Source organism: Armigeres subalbatus, chromosome 3, assembly GCF_024139115.2.
Source record: "Armigeres subalbatus isolate Guangzhou_Male chromosome 3, GZ_Asu_2, whole genome shotgun sequence".
NCBI lineage: Eukaryota > Metazoa > Arthropoda > Insecta > Diptera > Culicidae > Armigeres > Armigeres subalbatus.
The window spans coordinates 171,117,667-171,139,899 of record NC_085141.1 but is presented as its reverse complement, the minus strand read 5'-3'; the positions used below and the strand labels follow the sequence as shown (position 1 = coordinate 171,139,899).

Sequence of the window (22,233 nt, the reverse complement as noted above, 5' to 3'; positions counted from 1 at the left end):
AACAAAAATTTTGTTACAGTTTTATCATAAAAATAACATATTTTGTTAGAAATTTATAACAGAATCAGATACAAAATATATTGTTCACTGTGCAGTTGTAATGTTTTACAGGTCGTGATAGGCCATCAGATTGTGATCAACAATCAGAAATATTAGTTTTGTCTGAACAAGAATATTTTTAAGAACATAAAACTAGCAACATTACAAATTAGACAACCTTTTCAAATTATATCATCGATATGATAACTATGGCAGGAGACTTTGCCTTAGATGTTATTTTAATTGCCTACTGTTGGGCAATTCGGTGTTAATCATTTTTTAAATCATATTATGATAAAATTCTGTTACAACATTTGAAAGTTAATGGCTAATAAGAACAAAATTGTATCAACATAAGTTATAACTATCACAATATGTTAAAATTGTGTTTAGTTTTTGTTATGCTCTTCTAGTCGGGTACACTCCCAAATTTTAAGCCGTCGCTTAGCACCAATAACAGGACAGTTCGTGGGTCAGTATCAGGCGGGATTCATAGGCGAACGTTTGTCAGATGTTGCAGGAATGCTGCCCACATATCATCTATTCATAGACTTCAAAGCTTCATATGATACAATCGATTGGCACCAGCTATGGCGGCTAATGTACTAACACGGATATCCGGATAAGCTGATAAGGTTAATCAAGACGACGATTGATCGGGTGATGTTCGTAGTTCGAGTTTCAGATGCATTCTCGAGTCCCTTTGAAACGCGTAAAGAGTCGCACTAGTCATCAACACGTCGAAGATGGAGTACATAATAGAAAGAGGCTTAAATAAGAGAAGATAACGAGAGCAAACTCATCACGAGTTTGTATCAATGGTGACGAATCCAAGGTGGTTGAAGAATTCGTATATTTGGGCTCAGTAAACGATATGATTCCAGCAGTGAAATTCAAGGCGCATCGTGACTGGAAATCGTACATACTTTGAACTCCCTAAGATCGAATAGAGTTTGTCGCCATACCATACTGACTATCTACAAAACGCTCGTTGAACCGGTAGTCCTATACGGGAACGAGACTTGGACGATACTCGTGAAGGATTGACGCGCACCCGGAGTTTTTGAAAGGAAAGTGCCGCGTACCACTTATGGTAGAAGGTACGTGCACAGAGAAAAAGCGTTGATAAATTCATTAAGCAAAAAGTTCACGGTGTATTTTGTGTCCCGGTGTATTTTGGCTCCCGAGCTAACGGGTGGTTTTTGTTTTAAACTTGATAACCTAACTACTATGTACACTAATATTTACATTGAAAATTTGATAACCTAGATCCCTAGCAGCACACATGTTCCATAGAAGTTACTGCATTTCGTGTGCGACCAGATTCAGTCACAATCAAGTTGCTGTAACCATTTTTGCTTGACTTGTGCTGCTCGGGATTGGAACTACCGCCCAAATAGCGGCCTGGTACAAAGCTAAGCAACGGGCCCAAAACCGATCGTTACACTCACCAAAGCGCTCGTGAAGTGCTTTGATACCAGCAAGACGGTGGACCTCAGAATTTCGTGTCCTGGGAGAGTGTTGATGATCATCCTCGGGAACTTGATGGAGCTTCAGATGATGAGTTTTAGAGCAGCTCTCCTATGCCGGGACGCAGTATTCGATCACAGGGAGGATGATTTGCTTTAAATAGCAAGCCTATTTTTCAGGGATAATGACGACCGCCGGTTGATCGAAGTGTACAGTAGTTTCAACAAAACGTTATACATTGTTACCGTCTTGTCAACCTGTTGCCGGAAAATAAGCTGGTTACTCGGGTCAGTTGATGTACGGTTGATCGACCACGTCGGAATCCAAACTCCTCCACGCGCAAGATGTTATATTGATTGGTAGACTCGAGTAGAAGGTGGTAAATTACTTTTTCAAACAGCTTGGATAAATCCTGAGAGAAGGCTGATGGTACGATAGCTTTTAAAAAATAGGACCCTTCCCAGACTTCCGGTCTGGGGTCTTCATGTTTTTTGATGATTTTATTTAGGCCGTCAATTCATCAGCTGTGATCTCCAACTCCTCCGAGAAGTCGTTTGGAGTCAGATGAATGTTGTTCGCAAGCTCGCTGACGGCTGCTTTATGTGGACTGATGATGTTATGTCCAAGATTGTGCGAGCCGACGAAGTTACGACCTATTGCAGTAATCTTCTCTACAGGAGTTATCAAGTGATCCTTAGAGTCATTGCTGTCTAGTGGGATCAAAGGTGGAATGGGCCGAGGCTTGGATTTTAGAATTTTGGTTAGCTTCTAGAACGGCTTAGGGGCCGTATACATATTACGTAAGCACTTTTGGGTGGAGGGGGGTCTGATGTTTTCTTACGCGCCATATAAATAAAAAAATATTTGTATGAGAAAAATCTTCAATGGGGGAAGGGGGAATTGAAATACCCAGGAAAAATGCTTACGTAATAAGTGTACGGCCCCTTAGCACAGTCTGGGAGAGCGCGGATCTTATAGAAGAAATCACTATTTCTGAGGTCCACCTTTTTGGCTTGGATTATTTTTGGCAATTGCACCTGGTCTTAAGCGCAGGCAGCCCAGTACATTGGTACTACCTGCGAGTGATATTTCGCAAACGGATTAAATCTTTGATGAGTTTATCAATGGTTTTCGTATTGCTTACCTGGCGGGCCTTTGGTACATACATACATACTGCTGGATAGGGATAGCGCCTCTTGGATGGCGTGCAGCTGCTCGTTGACGTCTTCGGATGACACCGGATACCGCTGGTAGTCGATGCCCTCGTACACGCACCGTTGAAACCGACCCCAGTTGACTTGGAGATAGTTCCGGGTTAGCTCGTGCCGATTCACCGAAGTTCCAAAATCAGCTGCCACCGGATAATGATCCGAGCTGAGCTACTGGAAGACGATCGGAGGAGACTTGATCGTTCATATTCGTGATTAAGATGTCGGGCGTTGCGTGGCCCGGACCGTGTCAACCTGGTAGGGCTGTCAGGGCTCAGGATGGTGTAGTGGCCCTTCATCTCGTCGTTGGAAAAGACGACTCCGTTCCAGTTTCAGACGGTGTTGCCCCACGATTGGTGCTTTGCGACCAGATATCCGGCGACGATGATTTGTCCCTGCCGCCGAGTTAGCTTGATTATATCCCTTCGTAATTCGGCCGACGTGCCATCGTCGACTTTGACTTGTGTGAGACAGTGACGACTCCGATGGAGGTGGTGACTTACGCTCTAATGGCTTCGATGATGTTGAGCTTGTCCGCAGCAGACGGCAGGCGATGTTGCTCCGTAAGGCGATTGTCACTCCACCCCCTCTGGAGCTTATTCGACCGAACCTCATCAGCTTAAAACCAGGAATTGTTGCACTTACTTCGGATTTCAAGTGGGTTTCGGTGATAAAAGTCGTGACGCGACAATCTCCTTCTCCTGAAGGAAATCGCTGAGGTCGAAGATTTTGCTTTGCGAGCAAGCATTACAGCTCACCAGACGTGCGTACTGATGTTTTAATTAAAAGCCATTTTCAATGACGAAAAGGCCCAGAGTGCAGATCTGGTCGAACCGGGATTTACAGCTTCGAAGCCTAGCCGCATCGGAGTCAGCTGTGTAGAGCGGAGCGGAATCCTCCGGGGGAAGAGGATGCTCATTAGACCTCTTCATGTTTTCAAAAAGTATCAAAAATTCAACCGGTCAGCCCAGAATCACAATTCACATGCTAAAATAAGTTTCCTGTCAAATTTTCAGCTAATTCGGATAAAATTTCGAGGTGGCTCAAGTCGATTTAGTGTTTTCGGGCTATTTTCAATTTTGAAAAAAATCTAACAAGAGATATAAACGTCGAAAACTATCACAACAACCTCTATACGGAAGCTTTGGGTGTGCTCTACAAGTCTTGTGAACATTGCGATTCGTTCCGTTCACGTTTTGTCCATGTTAAAGCTTTTAAGTGCATAAAAAAACTGTTTCCCCCAAAAGTCGTTGTTCTACAAAATTCTTGAGTTTATGACAAATAATTGCTAATTTATTATATTATTATTCCTCTTTTTTCCTTGAAAATATGAGTAATATAATTGTCACTGTGCGATTTATCGTTAAACTCTTAAAAATCAGAAGCTGAACATTTGTCATAAATTTGCACGTTAGGATTTCTTCAAACAAGTTGTTCGAACAAAACATAAATCAAATCATATGATATTTGATGCTTAAAACAAACAATTTCCAAATTTTGTTAATTTCACAATATGTCTGCATGCTTTTAACATTGAGTGCATCGTAGTAACAAGTAAACGAAGCTTCTTTGTTTGAACAACTTGTTTAAAGAAATCTCAGCGTGCAAATTTATTACAAATGAACAGCTTCTGATTTTTAAGAATTTAACGATAAATCGCACATTGACAATTATATTACTCAAATTTCCATTGAAAAAAGAGGAATAATAAATCATTTGTCATAAACTCAAGAATTTTGTAGAACAACGACTTTTGGGGGAAACAGTATTTTTATGCCCTTCAAAGCTTGAAAATCACTTTAACATGGACAAAACGTGAAAGGAACGAATCGCAATGTTCACAAGACTTGTAGAGCACACCCAAAGCTTCCGTATAGAGGTTGTTGTGATAGTTTTCGACGTTTATATCTCTTGTAAGATTTTTTTCCAAAATTGAAAATAGCCCAAAAACACTAAATTGACCTGAGCCACCTCGAAATTTTATCGGAATTAGCAGGAGACTTACTTTAGCATAAGAATTGTGATTCTGAGCTGACCGGTTGAATGTTTGATACTTTTTGAAAACATGAAGAGGTCTAATGCTCATCTTGCTACCGGCGTCTGTTGCAGCACTTGTCCCGGTGAGAATGGAAGGAAAAAATCATGTTTTCTTTTCTATTTCATGCCTTCTCGGCAGACCCAGTAGCAGCTCATTTGCTGGTGTCTGTACCAATCAGAACGTGGTAATGAGATGATGAAAGAATGATGCGGCACCCATATTTATAGGTAGGGTATCTGTTCCTATATCAATAACAATAAGGCAATGCGCATATGAAATTGATTGATTTCTCACCCTATAATCAAGAAACATGAGAATAATTATGCTCACCTCACGTAATTTTTAATTGAGAACAATTTGGCATCTTCAAAAAAGAAATTATTATCACATTCTAGAATTATTTAGCTAAAAAACATCATCACCGCCATGTACCTATTTCAATAACATTCAAAAACAGTTAATCCTATGCTTGTACCTATATCAATAATACTGTTTCCAACATAAAATACGCACACTATTACTTGTGTGTATACGTAACGATATGATTGCAGTGATGCCGAATTCGTCAATGTTTTGTATTTGAGTTGAATTATAATTACAAAATTGCAGTTTTTCAACTTATCAGTTTAATTTTATCTTTGTAATAGATATTTTTTTCGATATACCTTATTTTACAAACATAAAAGTTGAATTTCACAGTGAAAGTTCATTCAAGCATTTTCGAAATAAAAATCTAGGTCGGCAACCCTTGAAAGTACTGCAAGCCATGTAAACAGTTTGGAATACGGACAAGCATAATTTAGACGTTGTTCGAAATAAACCTATATCAAACTATAGGAAATCGCGTTGGTTTTTCAAGTATAATTATATTCATAGTGAAAATGTGATGTGCTTTATGTGTTGTGAAGTGAATTTTGAAAGAATACATTTGTGTTGACTTGAAATAGAGTGGAAAACAACGGCGTGAAAACAGATTAATCTGCTAGTAGCATTCGAGCAGTGCATCAAACCATCAGTTCAGAGGTAGGAAAATGAAAAAAAGTGCTTTATAATTTTATCTTTTTATAATTTGATTCTTGTGAATTAGAACATTACATAAACAAAATCTTGAATAATATTCCAAACATTCAAGAATGTGTTCCATCCATTATTGTGTACATACGATGTGAGAAATTGTAATTAAATTGATTTTTAATTTGGTTTATCGACGGTTGAGATTAATATACGGGCTGTTATTAATATGGGAACAGATACCCTACATTGAGTTCAAGCAATGCTTTGCAGTGAAAACATTTTTAGGCTTATTGAAACAAGTCCGACCGTTCGTCGCAACAATACTCAGCAAACTGAATACATATTACTTCACTTCAACACTATCATTCCGAAATATTTACACAGCGGATTAAATCCAATTGTCTTGCATTCTCAAAAAAAAGTTCGCTTCACGTTCATTGGAAGTATTGTACCAAAGAGTATTTTCTAATTGAAAATTAGGTAATTCTCCGAAAGCACATTTTAGTAAAGAGATTCAATTTTGTTTTATTCCTGACAGCTTGTAATCTTGATCTTATACACTACAAGAAGAACGCTAACAACGTTTAAAATCTTTCAATACAGCGAAACGTGATCGATTTAGAAATTTTGAAATGACACCCGGTATAATAAAAAGAGACGTAAGTCCTACGACAAAAAATTAACTCGTATTCTTGTTAATGGAAAACGATTCTTTAGAAAAAATCCGATTCGTTCGAATAATTTTCTTTTTTGATTTTGGTAGCGTAAACGAAATGCACATCTACTTTCGTTTGGAAGAGCTTTCGAAAGGATTCAAGATTATGGATGAATGATTTTAAAATCCTCAAACATGTTATCTCTATTGTATCAATGCAATACATTTAATAAGATTTGTGGATATTTTTGTAATAGATGTGTAGAATATTTCTGTTTTAGAAATCCCTAGGATACACCTGTTGTTCATACGATATTGTGATTATGATACATCTCACTTTTTTCCTAAAATAAATAGGGCAACAGTTCTATGATTAGCTTATCTATAATTAACCAAAGGTGACGTAACAAATAATTCGCGTGATTCTATAAATAGCTTGTTAATCAAAGTTTGGATATCACATTTCCTTCCATTTAAAATATCTGTACGCACCAGTGGGAAGCTGCCTCTGCTTTGATCCTTCATTGGATGTCCATATCGATTATACTCGCATTGGTTGGTGGCAAACATCATGGGTCCAGTTTCCCACGGAAGATTTTCCCCCTTTGCTCCAGCCGAAGGTTGACGGTACATATTTACATATTTTATCATAATGAAATATGGTTGACACCCTCGCCATCGAAAAAGAGGAAAAAAATAAACAAATCGCAAACAATAGGAAAAGGTTGCAGTGGAAAACATTCGTACTTTCGAATATAAAAGGACCGATTGATTTCAGGATAACATCAGTTGTGTTGAGCAAGTCCACCTGCGATACGTGATAACATAATCAGACATATTTCATACAATTTCTACTGCTAGTTTTCTAGGAAAATGTGTTCTCTAAGGTGATTAAAATACTGTATGTTCTAAGTGGTTCCGTTAGTCGGATTATTTTAACAGATTCTAAAGTGAAGTTTCTATGGAATTGTCGTGTTTGAAATGAAGAAATATGAAAAAATAGCTATCATGCAATTGATGTTTGTTCAGGAACTGTTCCTCTAGAAGAATTTGAGTTTTTTTTCAAATTCTTTTAGTCGTTTCAACGTAAAATGTGTAGTAGGGAAACATTTATTTTCTCCAAAATAAATTAAAGTAATCCCGTTTCTTTGCTAGATATTATATAGCTCAATATGTCCGCTAATTGAATGTAAATCTTGGCGACTCAGATCAGTTTCCTCATACTAATTTCAAAGTCGTACCTCCTTTACTCTATGGTTCCATCAATATCGAGTGAGTGAAAGTTCACTGTAATAGGGTTATTACGGAGAACAAGGAAAAGTTGGATATTTCCACGAAATGACGGCGCGATTCCGAAAAAAAGTCGACAGTTGTCCGTTGCTCATTTTTTTAGATATGTGTCTCTGACAATGCGAGGTGCCGAGTTCGGTGGTCTTGTGGCTACCGCTTCGGAGGTCATGGGTTCAATCCCAGGCTCATACCTTTCATCTTTTCTGTCTTAGTTCTTTCTGTGTTTCAAGTTTATTTAAAACGATTCCTACTGTTGTTATACTGCCAATAAATTATGTTATGCATTTATGGGCAGTACACCTTTTACTAACAATTCCAAATCCTCCCGTGGCACCTATGAAAGGTCGTAAAGTTCTTTGCATCTTTCTTAAGTAGGTGTCCAACTGACAATTCTTCCCTTTTCCAAAGCATTCGTCAGGACTGTTGGAGAGTGCCTTGCCTCCATATAAGAGAAAGTGATTAGTCTCAAATCAAAATCTTTGATGGTAACGGATGGAAGTAAAGCTACTTCTCATACAACACCTATGTTTTTTTTTTGAATTTCTAATGCTAATTTAGTGCCTCTGAAAATACGAATTGCATTGAGGTTGTTATTAGTTTGTATTTTGAACAGCTTTACCATAAGAATGACTTGAAGAGATATTTTGTTGAACACGAACTCCAGTTGGGCTTGAGAGAAAAGGATGAGTCCACTAATAGTTGGTGCAATCAATGGTTCATTCACTTCCTCCATGTATCGTCTTTTATCTGCCACCCATAATTATTAGTAACACTTTCGATTCAAAGATTGTAAGTGCGCGTTTATTCTGCACAAGGTTTGTCCAGGTCTTGTCTCCATAGAAAACTACTATACTTATACACTATGATGGCAAGATCTATTTTGATCTGGCGGCGGCCAAGTAAGTATGATCTTCTGTCATTATGCGTTTCCGAATTTTTCTACTGGTATCGTTTTTGGTGGTCGTTAGTGAATTCGAGTCCATCACCTAGGCAAACGGGTACGTGCGACTAAAACGGTAACACGCTGTATGTTGGCTCTAATACCCCGAATAGAGTCGAAAACGAGTAATATAGTGCTAATAGTAATCTGGGCTGCTACCTCGATTTCGGGACCACTGATACAACACCCATGATGTGTTTTCTCTGAAGTGTTCGTTCGAAATCTTCACACAATCTTCTACACCACCCATCATTGCTTTATTATTATTTATTTATTCAGACTAAGGCCGAAGTGCCCTGTGCGGTATATAAGAGTCTTCTCCATTCGGCTCGGTCAATGGCTACACGTCGCCAACCACGCAGTCTACGGAGGGTCCGCAAGTCATCTTCCACCTGATCGATCCACCTTGCCCGCTGCGCACCTCGCCTTCTTGTGCCCGTCGGATCGTTGTCGAGAACCATTTTCACCGGGTTACTGTCCGACATTCTGGCTACGTGCCCGGCCCACCGCAGTCGTCTGATTTTCGCGGTGTGAACGATCATTGCTTTAATCAGTCTTGAAAGTTTTCCGTAGCTTAACACAGAGTAATTTACCATTGGTGACAGTTTTCACACTCCAGCTTGTTGCCTTTCTTTCAGATTGGACATATGGCTCCTTCCTACCACTCCTCCGGCAGCTTTTCTGTTTCCCGGATTCTGATTATCAGTCTTTGCAGACAAGTGGTCACCTTTTCGGACTCACTTTGAAGAGTTTAGCACCGATACTTTACCTTACCAGCTCCTAGCGGGCTTGGTAGTCATATGGCTACTGCTTCTGCCTCATAAGCAGGAGGTCGTGAGTTCAATCCCATGTCCGTTCCATTCTCCTACTTTGTATCTTTCTCTATATTTATCATGTTCTAGCAATCGCTAGAACTGGAAATGGATTTCCATTCCGTTTCCATTACTATTCCTATACCTTCAACTTGGGTAATCTGCTATAATTGGAAATGAACTATAGAGCTCGTTTCCTACATCCAATTAGAAATTCCATCAGTGGCTTTCTCCTATCTATCACATTGGCAGCTCGTTAACCAAGACGAACCTCTGCCTCTCGAACCTAACCCAAAATTCCAACAAATTCCGCATGAACTCGGGGCAAGTGCAGAGGTATATTCGGCTTGCAGTGGGCGAGTGGTTGCATCATCATTTCCTCCCCCTTCCCTACATTGACTTGCATTCTCACGTGGCAGGCGCCAGTATGACCTAACAAATGAGATCACCAGTGCTAGTCCCAAGCAAACATCTGTTGGTTCCCTGTGCAAGAACAGCTGATCTGGTCATAATGGAGTAGCAACTACGAGCAGTCAATCAAGCTCAAGCTCGATACCTTACCTTACCAGCTCCTTTATTGTTTTTGATTGGCTGGGTGGCATCCCTTCATTCGCACAAGGAGGGACTAGTTGAGTTCCACCATCCGCTGAACTGATGTTGTTATCTCCTCCGATATCTGGACCCTCACTGTCTGTATTCTGAACACCTTCAATCACCTTACGTTCGTCCGCCTAAATAGGCCCATCCTTATTGGCGCTTTGATGTTGCATGAAGAAGAAGCAGCAAGATAATAATCGAAAAAATATCCACGGGAAAGCATACGAAGAAGTTTTTAAAACTCAATTTAATTAAAAACGGTAAGCAGTACGGGGTTGGACTTTTCTTATACTGTGTATCAAGTGTAATATCACAAAATAAAATTTCGATTAGAAATATGGTATTTATTAGAAGAAGATTTACAACGATAAATGTCCTCAACAGCATAAAAGGCTAAGGTTTGAGCCGTATACCCTACGTAGCAAAAATAGGGGAAATCAAAATACAGTGCAGGAAAACAGTGAGTCTCGTGAGCAAAAAAAAAGCTCAAGTGATCCGATAATGCATATGTATTTTTATAAAACTGTATTTTTATATTTAAAGTACATATGTATTTCTATTTTATATTTTGTTGTCTTTATTATACAGATTTGCAGGCTGGCTCATCTCTATTTAATTTGACTCTTCAGTTTAAAGCTAACAATATATTCGTATTTTTGATGCACAAAAATTATGAAATTGTTTGTGTTTACAATATTTACAATATTTACAATAATAATGAAACGCGTTCAAAAATGGCTAGGAAAAGGGTTTTCGCGAATGAACTTAGCACTCTAAAAAAATTTCTGCAAGGTAGTTTTTAGTCCTTATGCAATTTGCTCTTCGGCATTAGCAATATTCTTCAAGTAATCCGACATTAAATGTGCCGATTTTACAGAACACACAGAAAAATGCCGTTGTGAAACTTGTTTTCTACATTAAACCTCACCAAATTACAACTTTAAGCATACCAACATGAACTTTCACCATTTCCGTTTTTCACCCCGAACAGGCGAAACACTCTCAGCCAAAAGCTCATCTGCTTCGTTGTGCTTTGCATGGTGTTGACATCCACGCTTACTTGCGCACAAGTTACTTTTTCGCGCGACTGGAACGCCGGTAAGCGATCACTAGGGGAAGCTGCTCAACCGACGAGCGAATGTGCTGCCGTGTGGCGTTCGGTTACGAATCTGTGTGCTGCCGTGACGGTAGGAACCGGAAGCATACTTTAACGCTCCAACAGGCGTGGGAGTTTTTTGTAAAATGCATTTTTTTTTTGGTTTTTCAGAAAAACATTCAACACCTCACGATGTGTGAGGCCAGAGCGCTAATGAAGAGTATACAGAACGATGATACTTCAATGGAGAACAATGGTAGTGGAAACCTTCAGCTATTCTCGAACGGACGCTTGTAAACGGATTTTACGTGCATGGATTATTTACTATAATGGTTGGTTGGATTTGACGTCTTGAAATAAATCGGCAAAGCAAAATGATAACATAATATTATATTATTGAACTATTTTGAAACGAAGTGTTCTATTTTAATATCACGCAGAAAAGGTGATACGTATAGTGCCTAATTATTCTCAAATTTGTATAACATTAATTGAATAAGCGGGGCCCTCCTTAGCCGTGCGGTAAGACGCACGGCTACAAAGCAAGACCATGCAGAGGGTGGCTGGGTTCGATTCCCGGTGCCGGTCTAGGCAATTTTCGGATTGGAAATTGTCTCGACTTCCCTGGGCATAAAAGTATCATCGTGTTAGCCTCATGATATACGAATGCAAAAATGGTAACTTGGCTTAGAAATATCGCAGTTAATAACTGTGGAAGTGCTTAATGAACACTAAGCTGCGAGGCGGCTTTGTCCCAGTGTGGGGATGTATGCCAATCTGTAACTCCCACATGACCTAATCATAACAACTCTTGTATGAGGCATAGCGCTTTGAGCGTTTTGTAATTTGTGAATGGACACTTAGTTAGCATTCAAAATTTCTAATTATGCTAATTTACATAGGACTTTTATAACGGTTTTTTATGAGCTACAGTTCACCCACGCAAATATATGATCGTATTTAACCAATCGCTCGTAGGTAGTTTATACGGATGGAAAATGTTCTGGTTATGTCAGAATTACTTCTGGAGTTCCCCAAGGATCCATGTTGGGGCCGCTTCTATTTTCATGATTCTATAAATGATTTACTTGAAATTATCATTTTAAGACATAATTCATTGTAGCGTACATATGTTCGCTGATGAGGTTGTCATTCTTGCAGTCTGAATTTGAAATAGCGAGTTTATCAAATGCGCTGATCTATCTAATATATTGACGTGGACAAAAACTAATCTACTTTCTAAAAACGCATCTAAAACGAAAGCAATGTTCATATCACGATCACGTAGCATACAGGATGTTTTTCCTAACATTGTTATAGGCGATTCAATTATTAATTACATTGATGAAGATTTTAAGCTTAGTACATTTTTCAAAACAATTTTGAAAGGAATTGTCACATCGATGCTCCATGTGATAAAATATTGATACACGTCGCCAACCACGCAGTCTACGGAGGGTCCGCAAGTCATCTTCCACTTGATCAATCCACCTTGCCCGCTGCGCACCTCGCCTTCTTGTGCCCGTTGGATCGTTGTCGAGAACCATTTTCACCGGGTTACTGTCCGACATTCTGGCTACGTGCCCGGCCCACCGCAGTCGTCCGATTTTCGCGGTGTGAACGATGGATGGTTCTCCCAACAGCTGATGCAACTCGTGGTTCATTCGCCTCCTCCACGTACCGTCCGCCATCTGCACCCCACCATAGATGGTACGCAGCACTTTCCTTTCGAAAACTCCGAGTGCGCGTTGGTCCTCCACGAGCATCGTCCAGGTCTCGTGTCCGTAGAGGACTGCCGGACTAATGAGCGTTTTGTAGATTGTCAGTTTGGTACGGCGGCGAACTCTATTCCGAGTCCAAAGTATGTACGATTTCCAGCCACTATACGTCTCCGAATTTCTCTGCTGGTATCATTTTCGGCAGTCACCAGTGAGCCCAAGTACACAAATTCTTCTACCACCTCGATTTCGTCACCACCTATGCCAACTCGCGGTGGGTGGCTCACATTGTCTTCTCTTGAACCTCTTCCTATCATGCATGTACTTCGTCTTTGACGTGTTGATGACTAGTCCGATCCGCTTGGCTTCTCTCTTCAGTCTGATGTAGGCTTCCTCCATCTTCTCAAAGTTACGTGCCATAATATCGATGTCGTCGGCGAAGCCAAATAGCTGGACGGACTTATTGAAAATTGTACCACTCGTGTTAATCCTTGCTCTTCGTATTACCTTCCAAAGGGTGTCAGGCCATTAGGCCGAAGGCCATTTGGCCGAAGGTCATTAGGCCGAATGGTCATTAGGCCGAACGGCCATTAGGCCGAATGGCCATTAGGCCGAATTATCAAAAAGAAGCAAGAAGTGAAAAATGAGAAATTCTTTCTTCCTTCTCCCTTCTTCCTTTTTTCATCTTTCATCTTCCATCTTCTTTCTTCCTCCTTCCTTTTCCTTCTTTCTCCTTCCCTCATCCTTCTTCCTTCTTCCTTCTTCCTTCTTCATTCTTTCTTCTTCCTTCTTCCTTCTTTCTTCATCCTTCTTCCTTCTTCCTTTTTCCTTCTTCCTTCCTCCTTCTTTATTCTTCCTTTTCCCTTCTTTCTTCTTCCTGCTTCTTTCTTCCTTCTTTCTTCCTTCTTCCGTCTTCCTTATTTCTTCTTCCTTCTTCCTTCTTCTTTCTCCCTTCTTTCTTCTTCCTTCTTACTTCTTCTTCCTCCCGTCTTCCTTCGTCCTTCTTTTCTTCTTCCTTCTTCCTTCTTTTCTTCCTCTTTCTTCCTTCTTCCTTCTTCATTTTTTCTTCCTTTTTCCTTCTTCTTTCTTCCGTCTTTCTTCTTCCTTCTTCCTTCTTCATTTTTCCTTCTTCCTTCTACTTCCTTCTTCCTTCTTACTTCTTCCTTTTTCCTTCTTACTTCTTCTTTCTTCCTTATTCCTTCTTCCTTCTTCCTTCTTCTTTCTTCCTTCTTCCTTCTTCCTTCTTCCTTCTTCCGTCTTCTTTCTTCCCTTTTACTTATTCCTCCTTTTTCTTTTTTCTTCTTACGTTCTACTTCTTCCTCACTTCGCACTACTCACTTCTCACTCCCCAGTTCTCATTCGGCCTAATGGCCATTCGGCCTAATGACCGTTCGGCCTAATGACCATTCGGCCTAATGGCCTTCGGCCTAATGACCTTCGGCCTAATGACCCAGCATCCTTCCAAAGCGATGTTGAATAGCAGACACGAAAGACCATCACCTTGCCGTAACCCTCTGCGGGTTTCGAAGGGACTCTAGAATGTCCCCTAAAACACGAACTACGCACATCACCCGATCCATCGTCGCTTTGATCAACCGTGTCAGTTTATCTGGAAATACGTTTTCGTGTATTAGCTGCCATAGCTGATCCCGATCGATTGTATCATATGCGGCTTTGAAGTCGATGAATAGATGATGTGTGGGCGCGTTGTATTCGCGGCACTTCTGCAGTACTTGGCGAATGGCGAACACCTGGTCCGTGGTAGAGCGTTCGCCCATAAAACCCGCCTGGTACTGCCACTCTCTTGCAATTGGTGCTAGTCGAAAGCATAAAATTTGGGAGAGTACCTTGTAGGCGGCGTTCAGCAATGTGATTGCGCGGTAGTTACTACAATCCAGCTTATCGCCCTTTTTGTAGATGGCACACACGACACCTTCCATCCACTCCTGCGGCAAAACTTCCTCCTCCCAAATCTTGGTAATGACCCAGTGCAGCGCTCTAGCCAGTGCCTCACCACCGTGTTTAAATAGCTCTCCTGGTAGTTGGTCAACCCCAGGAGCTTTGTTGTTCTTCAGCCGGCCAATCTCCTCCTGGATTTCTTGGAGATCCGGAGCCGGTAGAATTATGTCCTGCGCGCGTTTCCCCAGGTCCATCACCATACCGCCATCTTCGTCTGCCACATCGCCATTCAGGTGTTCTTCGTAGTGCTGCCGCCACCTTTGGATCACCTCACGCTCGTTTATATTGATTATATGCAAAAATGTATGCAGAAACATCCAAAAACAGTGAATTGCAGTTGAACGGCACAACTTACGATGAAGAACTATATTACTCATTCAGATCTTGAAGAATTTAATACAGAATGTTATGCAGAAAACCGCGAGAAGATTAAAGTTTGCCCGGCTAAGTTATTAGCATTTCTCTGAAGTGGGGTTTGAGCAAATTTCGTTTCTTTTACCAGGAGGTCGTGGGTTCAATCCCAGGTCCGTTCCATTCTCCTACTTTGTATCTTTCTCTATATTTCTCATGTTCTAGCAATCGCTAGAACTGGAAATGGACTTCCATACCGTTTCCATTACTATTCCTATACCTTCAACTTGAGACAGTTATCTGCTAGAATTGGAAATGAACTATAGAGCTCGTTTCCTACATCCAATTAGAAATTCCATCAGTTACCTTCTCCTATCTATCACATTGGCAGCCAGTACTTGTACAACCAGTACTTGATCACCAGTACTTGTACAATGAAGATGTATGATAATCCCAAGCAAACATCTGTACATCTGTACAAGAACAGCTGATCTGGTCATAATGGAGTAGCAACTACGAGCAGTCAATCAAGCTCAAGCTCATTTAGGGGCTCCCGAAAACAGTCGGCGCTGCTATAGCAGCTATAGCAAGCTAATGATTGACAATAAGAGAGAAAAACTAACCTAAGCCTATTATTTAATTGGTCACAACTGAGAAAAAAATATTGGACCGATGAACCGTATTTATGCTAACTAATTGCCGATTCGCTATTTTGAAATAAATTTGGTTATCATTTTTGTTATGTTGATTGGTAACTCAATCAAAATGATAACAATTCTAGTTATCAATATAACTGAATAATTAAGTTTGTTATCAATAAGTTATTCTGCTTTGCACTCTGTCCAGCCGACTCGTACATTTACAAAAAAGGTCATGGCATCATGATTTGATTATAAATAGTCTTCAGTAAATGCAAGATTGTAGAAAGCGTTGCGCTTTTCTCTTCTGCTCCTGAAGAAAGCATAATTGGTTGAGTGCCTAGAGACGACGCCGTACAATCACTCGATTCGAGTTCGAATCCCAGTGGATGCCAGCATTTTTTTCAATGCGTAACGAAGCCGGCAAAGAAGATTTAACTGTTTTGGTCGATAAAACAGTGATGGCTGATAGCTAAATAATAACTAAATTAGTTATTTGATAAATTACATGTATAACAAAATGTGTTATCAATTTGGTATCAGTGCTGATAAACTAATTTGTTTTCATGTAGTTACTTCAGGAACAAAATTCTGGTATCAACATACTGTTAATTCAGCCAAAATGATAACAAATTCAGTTAACAATATGTTCGATAACCGGATAAAAGAATTTGTTATCAATGAATCGCCTGCTTTGAGCGTGCTTACAGCGGCACACTAGGAGTTAACTTTCTGAAATCAGTATGGCGAAAGGCATCTAAGGTTCGATTTCTCAAAATTAAGCACCTTCATCAAACAAATATTTGGTAGGCGTAGTAGCGGACACCTTTCTACATAACCGGTACCAAATAGTTTTTCATGAAAAGTTCCTAATTTTGAGAAAACCCGCATTAGATGGCTTTCGCCATACAAATTTCTGGCGGATAACTCCTGCTGGCTATTTTACGCATATACTATAGCGCCTGGATGCGGTAGCGGCGAGTAGAAAATCAGCCACTGCCAATAATTCATTAGTTTTAACTTTGCTTCGATAGCATCCTATTATGGCTACTAAACGTATAAAAATGATCCGAAGTTTAGATTCCATTAGTTAGAAAACACTTTTTTCGAAATTTGTGAAAGTCCTCCCTAAAAAACGGCCAAGCCACTCGTTTTTTTTTCTATCATGGATAAGCCTGCATAACTCGGTGGCTGTCCCATACAAAATTTCAAGATGGTTGAATCATGAAATTGACATACTGCAACACCTGACGTATGCATTTGTCTTGGACCCAACATTACAGTAGTTTTTGCAACTAGTTGTAAAAAGGTGATTTTTTAGCATGAGTTTTACGTTTATCCAACAAGGCTTGCCGAGGGCTTATATATGACAAATCGGTACAACAATGATGCAATTTTATGTACTTCACATTATGAAGCTTACCAAAAAATCATGTTACTGTAGCAAACAAACAGATTCCATGTTATCGTGCTCCATTGTGTGCTCGACAAACCATAAAGTGATAGATGAACCTGCCTTTGGAGAATTTGAGGTCATGTTCATAATAGTAGTTTGTGCAACTAGTTGCAAAAAGATGATTTTTTCAGCACGAGTTGTACGTTTATCCAACGAGGCTTGCCGAGTTGGATAAATACTACGAGTGCTGAAAAAATCGAGTTTTGCAACGAGTTACACACGCTATTTTTTGCAATGACGAAAAATGGGCTTTAATATGATAAATCTATACCAAAATTGTACAATCGAATTTACTCCACATGATCATTCATGCCAATAAATTATGTTGCGGCAGAGAACAATAAGATTCCATCTTATCGTGCCAAATTGCATAGCTTGGAAAGCTATGAAGCGATGGATGCAATTGCCTTTGGAAAATTGTGATGTTATGTCCAACAAACCATTTCATTTATTACGAAACGCTTAGAGTACACTATTTAAACACTCACCCAAACTAATTCAGCTAAATGTAGTCATGTAACTACTGTCCCAATGTAGGTTTTTCATTATAGCACCCAAATGAGTGCTATAATGAATATTATGCAATCCATTTGAGTTGCATAATGGTCATTAAAGCACCCATTCTGTTGGTATGGAAAAGTAGGCCGTTTTATCACTCAAATGACAACTGTAAACCAGGTATTATGATCAGGAATTGCAAAAAATTATTTTATTTATTACGTGACACAGAGAATACACTATTTGTACACTCACCCAAGCCAGTTGAGCTAAATGTGGTAATGTAACTATTGTTCTAATGCTGGTTTTCCATTATAGCACCCAAATGAGTGCTATAATGGATTGTATGCAAGGGGGATCCTGTAGCGTAGTTGGCTACACGTTCGCCTTACAAGCGAATAGTCATGTGTTCGATTCCCAGCCCCTCCACCAAACTCTCATCAGTCGTCAGATGCGCAGCCTATGCGATGGCGTATTGGGGAGCGCCCTTACCGTAGCGACTGCCTGATGACGACTGACAAATTGTTGTTCTCGGAGGCATTCCTCGTATTCCAGAACGTACCCGAATAAATGGCAACCGAACAATGCAACGATCATTGGATTTACGACACGGACAAATGGACACAATGGACTCACGGTGAGATGGACAAGCAACGACAACAACAACGAATAATAAAAAAAATCTAAAAATAGATTCTGTGTGGATTTTGGTTGCAGAATACCACAGTAGATCTCGGCACAGTAGCGGTTAAGTAACACAGAGTGCCTACCAAATAAAGAAAGGAATAAAAAAATGGATTTTATGCAACCCATTTGAGTTGCATAATGTTCATTAAAGCACCTATGTCATTGATATTGAAAAATAGGCCGTTTTATCACTCAAACGCCAAATGTAAACCTGGTATTATGATCAGGAATTAAAAAAAAAAATCTTACACTCCCATCGAGAAGTGAAATAATGTGTAGGTGTGTACTTCGACAATATTTGCTACCTTGCAAAAAATCCAGCCAAATATGCGTATTGAACCTGGGCACTCCATACTTAGCGCTTCTCGACTGACGCACACACGATCTGGACTATATACCAGATCAGAGAGAATATGATCAAAGACTATCATAATCCACGTTGCATGTTATATAGAAGTGATAATTACCATATACACTCGATTTTGTTTTTAAACGGATTTTTTTAAACAGCCGTGTAAAAAAAATCCAATACAATTTTTTTGCAAAGTTGCTTCATTTTGCATGATTCGTCGAGAAATCATAAATCTTTTTTGACACGGATTTTCGAATTTTGAACTGAAAACTTTTTTCACACGGAACGCAGTCCCCGTGTAAAAAAATAATCGGGTGTAATTGTAAGTATAAGGGTAGCACAGATAGCAATGGGTGATACAAGTGAATTCGCCACCATGCAAATTTGTGTTTTTCGTCATCATAAATGGAAACGAGAAGATGGTTTGGATCAAAGTTTGATTGCTGTACCTACATAAACCGACATAATGCAATGAGCTGGTATTACAAATATGATATTCTCTGATTGGTATGCATGCGAGATTTCAGTTCCAAAAGTTGAGCAATTTGAGGTAGACCGTTAATTGATTGATCATATCCTGGATTATGCGAATTATTGGAAACTTCCTCGTGAAGTGACAAGCCAGAGGATGCAATTTCATTAAAAGAAATATGGTGTTTATGTCTATTTGTCAAATCATATAGCAGGGACCATCACAAGGCTAAACAAGTGTAAGTTTTCTTGTAAATATTCTCACGTTCCAAAATCTTTCCATTTTTCTTGATTATTTACCTGCTCAAGTTTGATTGGCGTTTCAAGACGGCACTTATTCAACACTCCTCCCCCAAGAAGGCTATACACACCCATACGTTGCTCGACAGTCAAACCAGAAGCACGGATTGAATAGTTTTCCAAGTAAAATATTTATTCTTCCAAGACATTTATTATTTGAGAAAACACAGAGAGCGATAATGATGAGTGATTATGATGAGCATTAATGATGGTTGTTATGGGTTCCACGATAGACGGTAACGACACGCTGCCCACCACATACGAATCCGCACCGCTTCACTGCAGTGCTATGTCTTTCGGAAAGTGATGTTGACTGCGGCTTCATGGAAAATGCAAAGCAGCTCTATACTTACTAAGTCGATTGTGATGAGCTTGCCGGTGAATGGCGATTGAACCTCAAATCTTCAGAAACCATGTTGAGCTGAGACTCCCAACCGTTTAATATAATTGAACATCACGTACGTACGTACGTACATACATCCACCAGAACGAGTTCATCAAACAATGGCATATTATTGCTATTCACGTTATAATCTACTTCTTCTCTGTTACTGTAAATTGATATTCATCTTAGTGTTAGTATTTCCGCTTTTTTATTGTTAAGAGCTCAATTTATATTCCATCAACTTCTAGGGAAGAACAATGGTACCCCTAGTCCAGGCACAAAACATCGAGAATTATTATCTCATAAATATTCTGCCAGAGTTAGGTTTTAACCCATCGCCTTCGGATTGAAAAAAAATTATAGCCTTGAATTACCTTCCAATAAGCACACCTTTTTGGTTCGTGAAGCATCATTTGAGAACGACTGACCGTATAGATTCATAAGTACCAAACCGAGAAGTGTGAAGAGCAAGCAAAAGAAACAACAATTGTCTTGGTCATGATTCGACAGAAATTAAAAGTCTCTGAATCTCATCGAATTGCAAGAAGCCGCCGATATCTTCAACGACGAGCGTAAAAGAAATATTCAAAATGGCGGTGTACACCAAACGGACGTGATGACTCTTCATGACTAACCAGTAGTCAATCATCTGTCCGCCTTTTCACGGTAGATCAATCAAAGTGTGAATAATAAATTCAGTCAGAGTATGTACTTGGAAATTAACCGTTGAATATAATTTTCGATCGGCATTTGCTTTTTGGTTGCAGCAATGTTTGTGCAAAGTGTTTTTTTTTCTTTACATTCTATGCATGATTAATTTTTATTTTATTGATCTTTCGATGCCGACTGTGCTTTTGACGAGAAGACCTATTTTGAGTACTTTCCATTGTACATGGTTTGAACTTTCAGTATAACAGCAAATTTATTTCTTTTCATTTTCTAGAACATGGCGTCAAATTATCTGAATCCTAGAATCCCTAATAGCACAGTTCTGACTGATTTGATTGCTGTAACTGTTATGTGACTCTATTTGGCCTGTAACAAGTGTGTTACTCGGGATTTCTTCAATACGTTTCCAAAGATGTAAAATGAAATCTGCATCCAGATAATTATAGGAAGGGAATGGACAAAGTGTGGAGGCGCGTGGTACATCGTACGTTAGTGCCACTAGGGCCTCGTCAAGAAGGTTAGATATTTCAACCAAATGTGGAAAATTCTAAGATCTTGACATTTTTTCCTGTTTTTTCACTTTATGATTTGAGACCTGGTTTTGTTACGTCCAACTCTCGGGAAGATACAAACTGATTCTGAAACCCTAAGAAATACTTACAGGGGCTACACAAGCCGTTTGGTCAAATGCGCGGCTACAAAGCAAGACCATGCTGAGGGTGGCTGGGATCGATTCCCGGTCCCGGTCTAAACAATTTTCGGATTGGAAATTGTCTCGACTTCCCTGCGCATAATAGTATCATCGTGTTAGCCTCATGACTACGAATGCAGAAATGGTAACTTGGCTTAGAAACCTCGCCGTTAATAACTGTGGAACTGCTGAATGAACACTTAGCAGCCAGGGGGCAATGTCCCAGTGCAGTGGGAGATGTAATGCCAGTGAAGAAAAAGAAGAAGGGGTTCACAAAAAGGTAGAGATAGCCAAAATTTGCCGCCATTCAAATCAACATAACTTTGCCTACAATTATCCATTTTTATTTAAAACCGGAACATCATTGGTGGCCTCCAAGAGTTTCGGAACATCCGGTGAAATGGTCACTTTCGGTAATTCGCCCCAGAAAGCAGCGACTTTTTCTAAGCCTTTTGTGTTAAAAATGTCAGCGCAAAATCAATGCAAGCACCACTTATTGACCACTGGTGGCCACCTAATGGTACTTTGGGAGTTCTGGGACATCCAGTGAAGTGTCCAATTTCAATAATTCGTCCCAGAAAGCTGCTATTTTTTTTCTTAATTGTTCGTTGTAGTGGTGGCATAATAAACACAACATAGAAACACTCTTTTATCTCGGATGTCCACTAAGAGGTCCTATGTTTTACTTTAGTCCTATGTTTTATGGAAGTGGCCGATTCTTGAAGTTCGTCCCAGAAAGATTCGACGTTTCAGAAAATGATTAGCAATGTGAGAGCAATATCAACACAATTATTCACCACGGAAGGCCACTAAATATTCTTTCCGGACCTCCTTACAAATGACCATCAATAATAAACTATGTTCAATCAGCAACCAGCCTAAGCTACCAAATTAGTGCA

General features: G+C 39.7%; 1 protein-coding gene across 1 annotated transcript; it reads left to right on the top strand.

Moving 5' to 3' along the window:
* The first annotated feature begins 7,220 nt into the window (after positions 1-7,220).
* LOC134224418 (adipokinetic hormone/corazonin-related peptide-like) lies at positions 7,221-11,571 on the top strand. Its single transcript, XM_062703757.1, has 3 exons — positions 7,221-7,311; positions 11,055-11,250; positions 11,331-11,571. Exons 1-3 carry the CDS (start codon positions 7,298-7,300, stop codon positions 11,454-11,456), a joined length of 336 nt encoding a protein of 111 aa, XP_062559741.1. The 5' UTR covers positions 7,221-7,297; the 3' UTR covers positions 11,457-11,571.
* Positions 11,572-22,233: the final 10,662 nt, after the last annotated feature.

Excerpts from the sequence above, each read along its gene's own strand:
- LOC134224418 (XM_062703757.1), top strand. Across the intron at positions 11,251-11,330 it reads ATCTGTGTGCTGCCGTGACG|AAAAACATTCAACACCTCAC; the intron begins GTAGGAACCGGA and ends TTGGTTTTTCAG.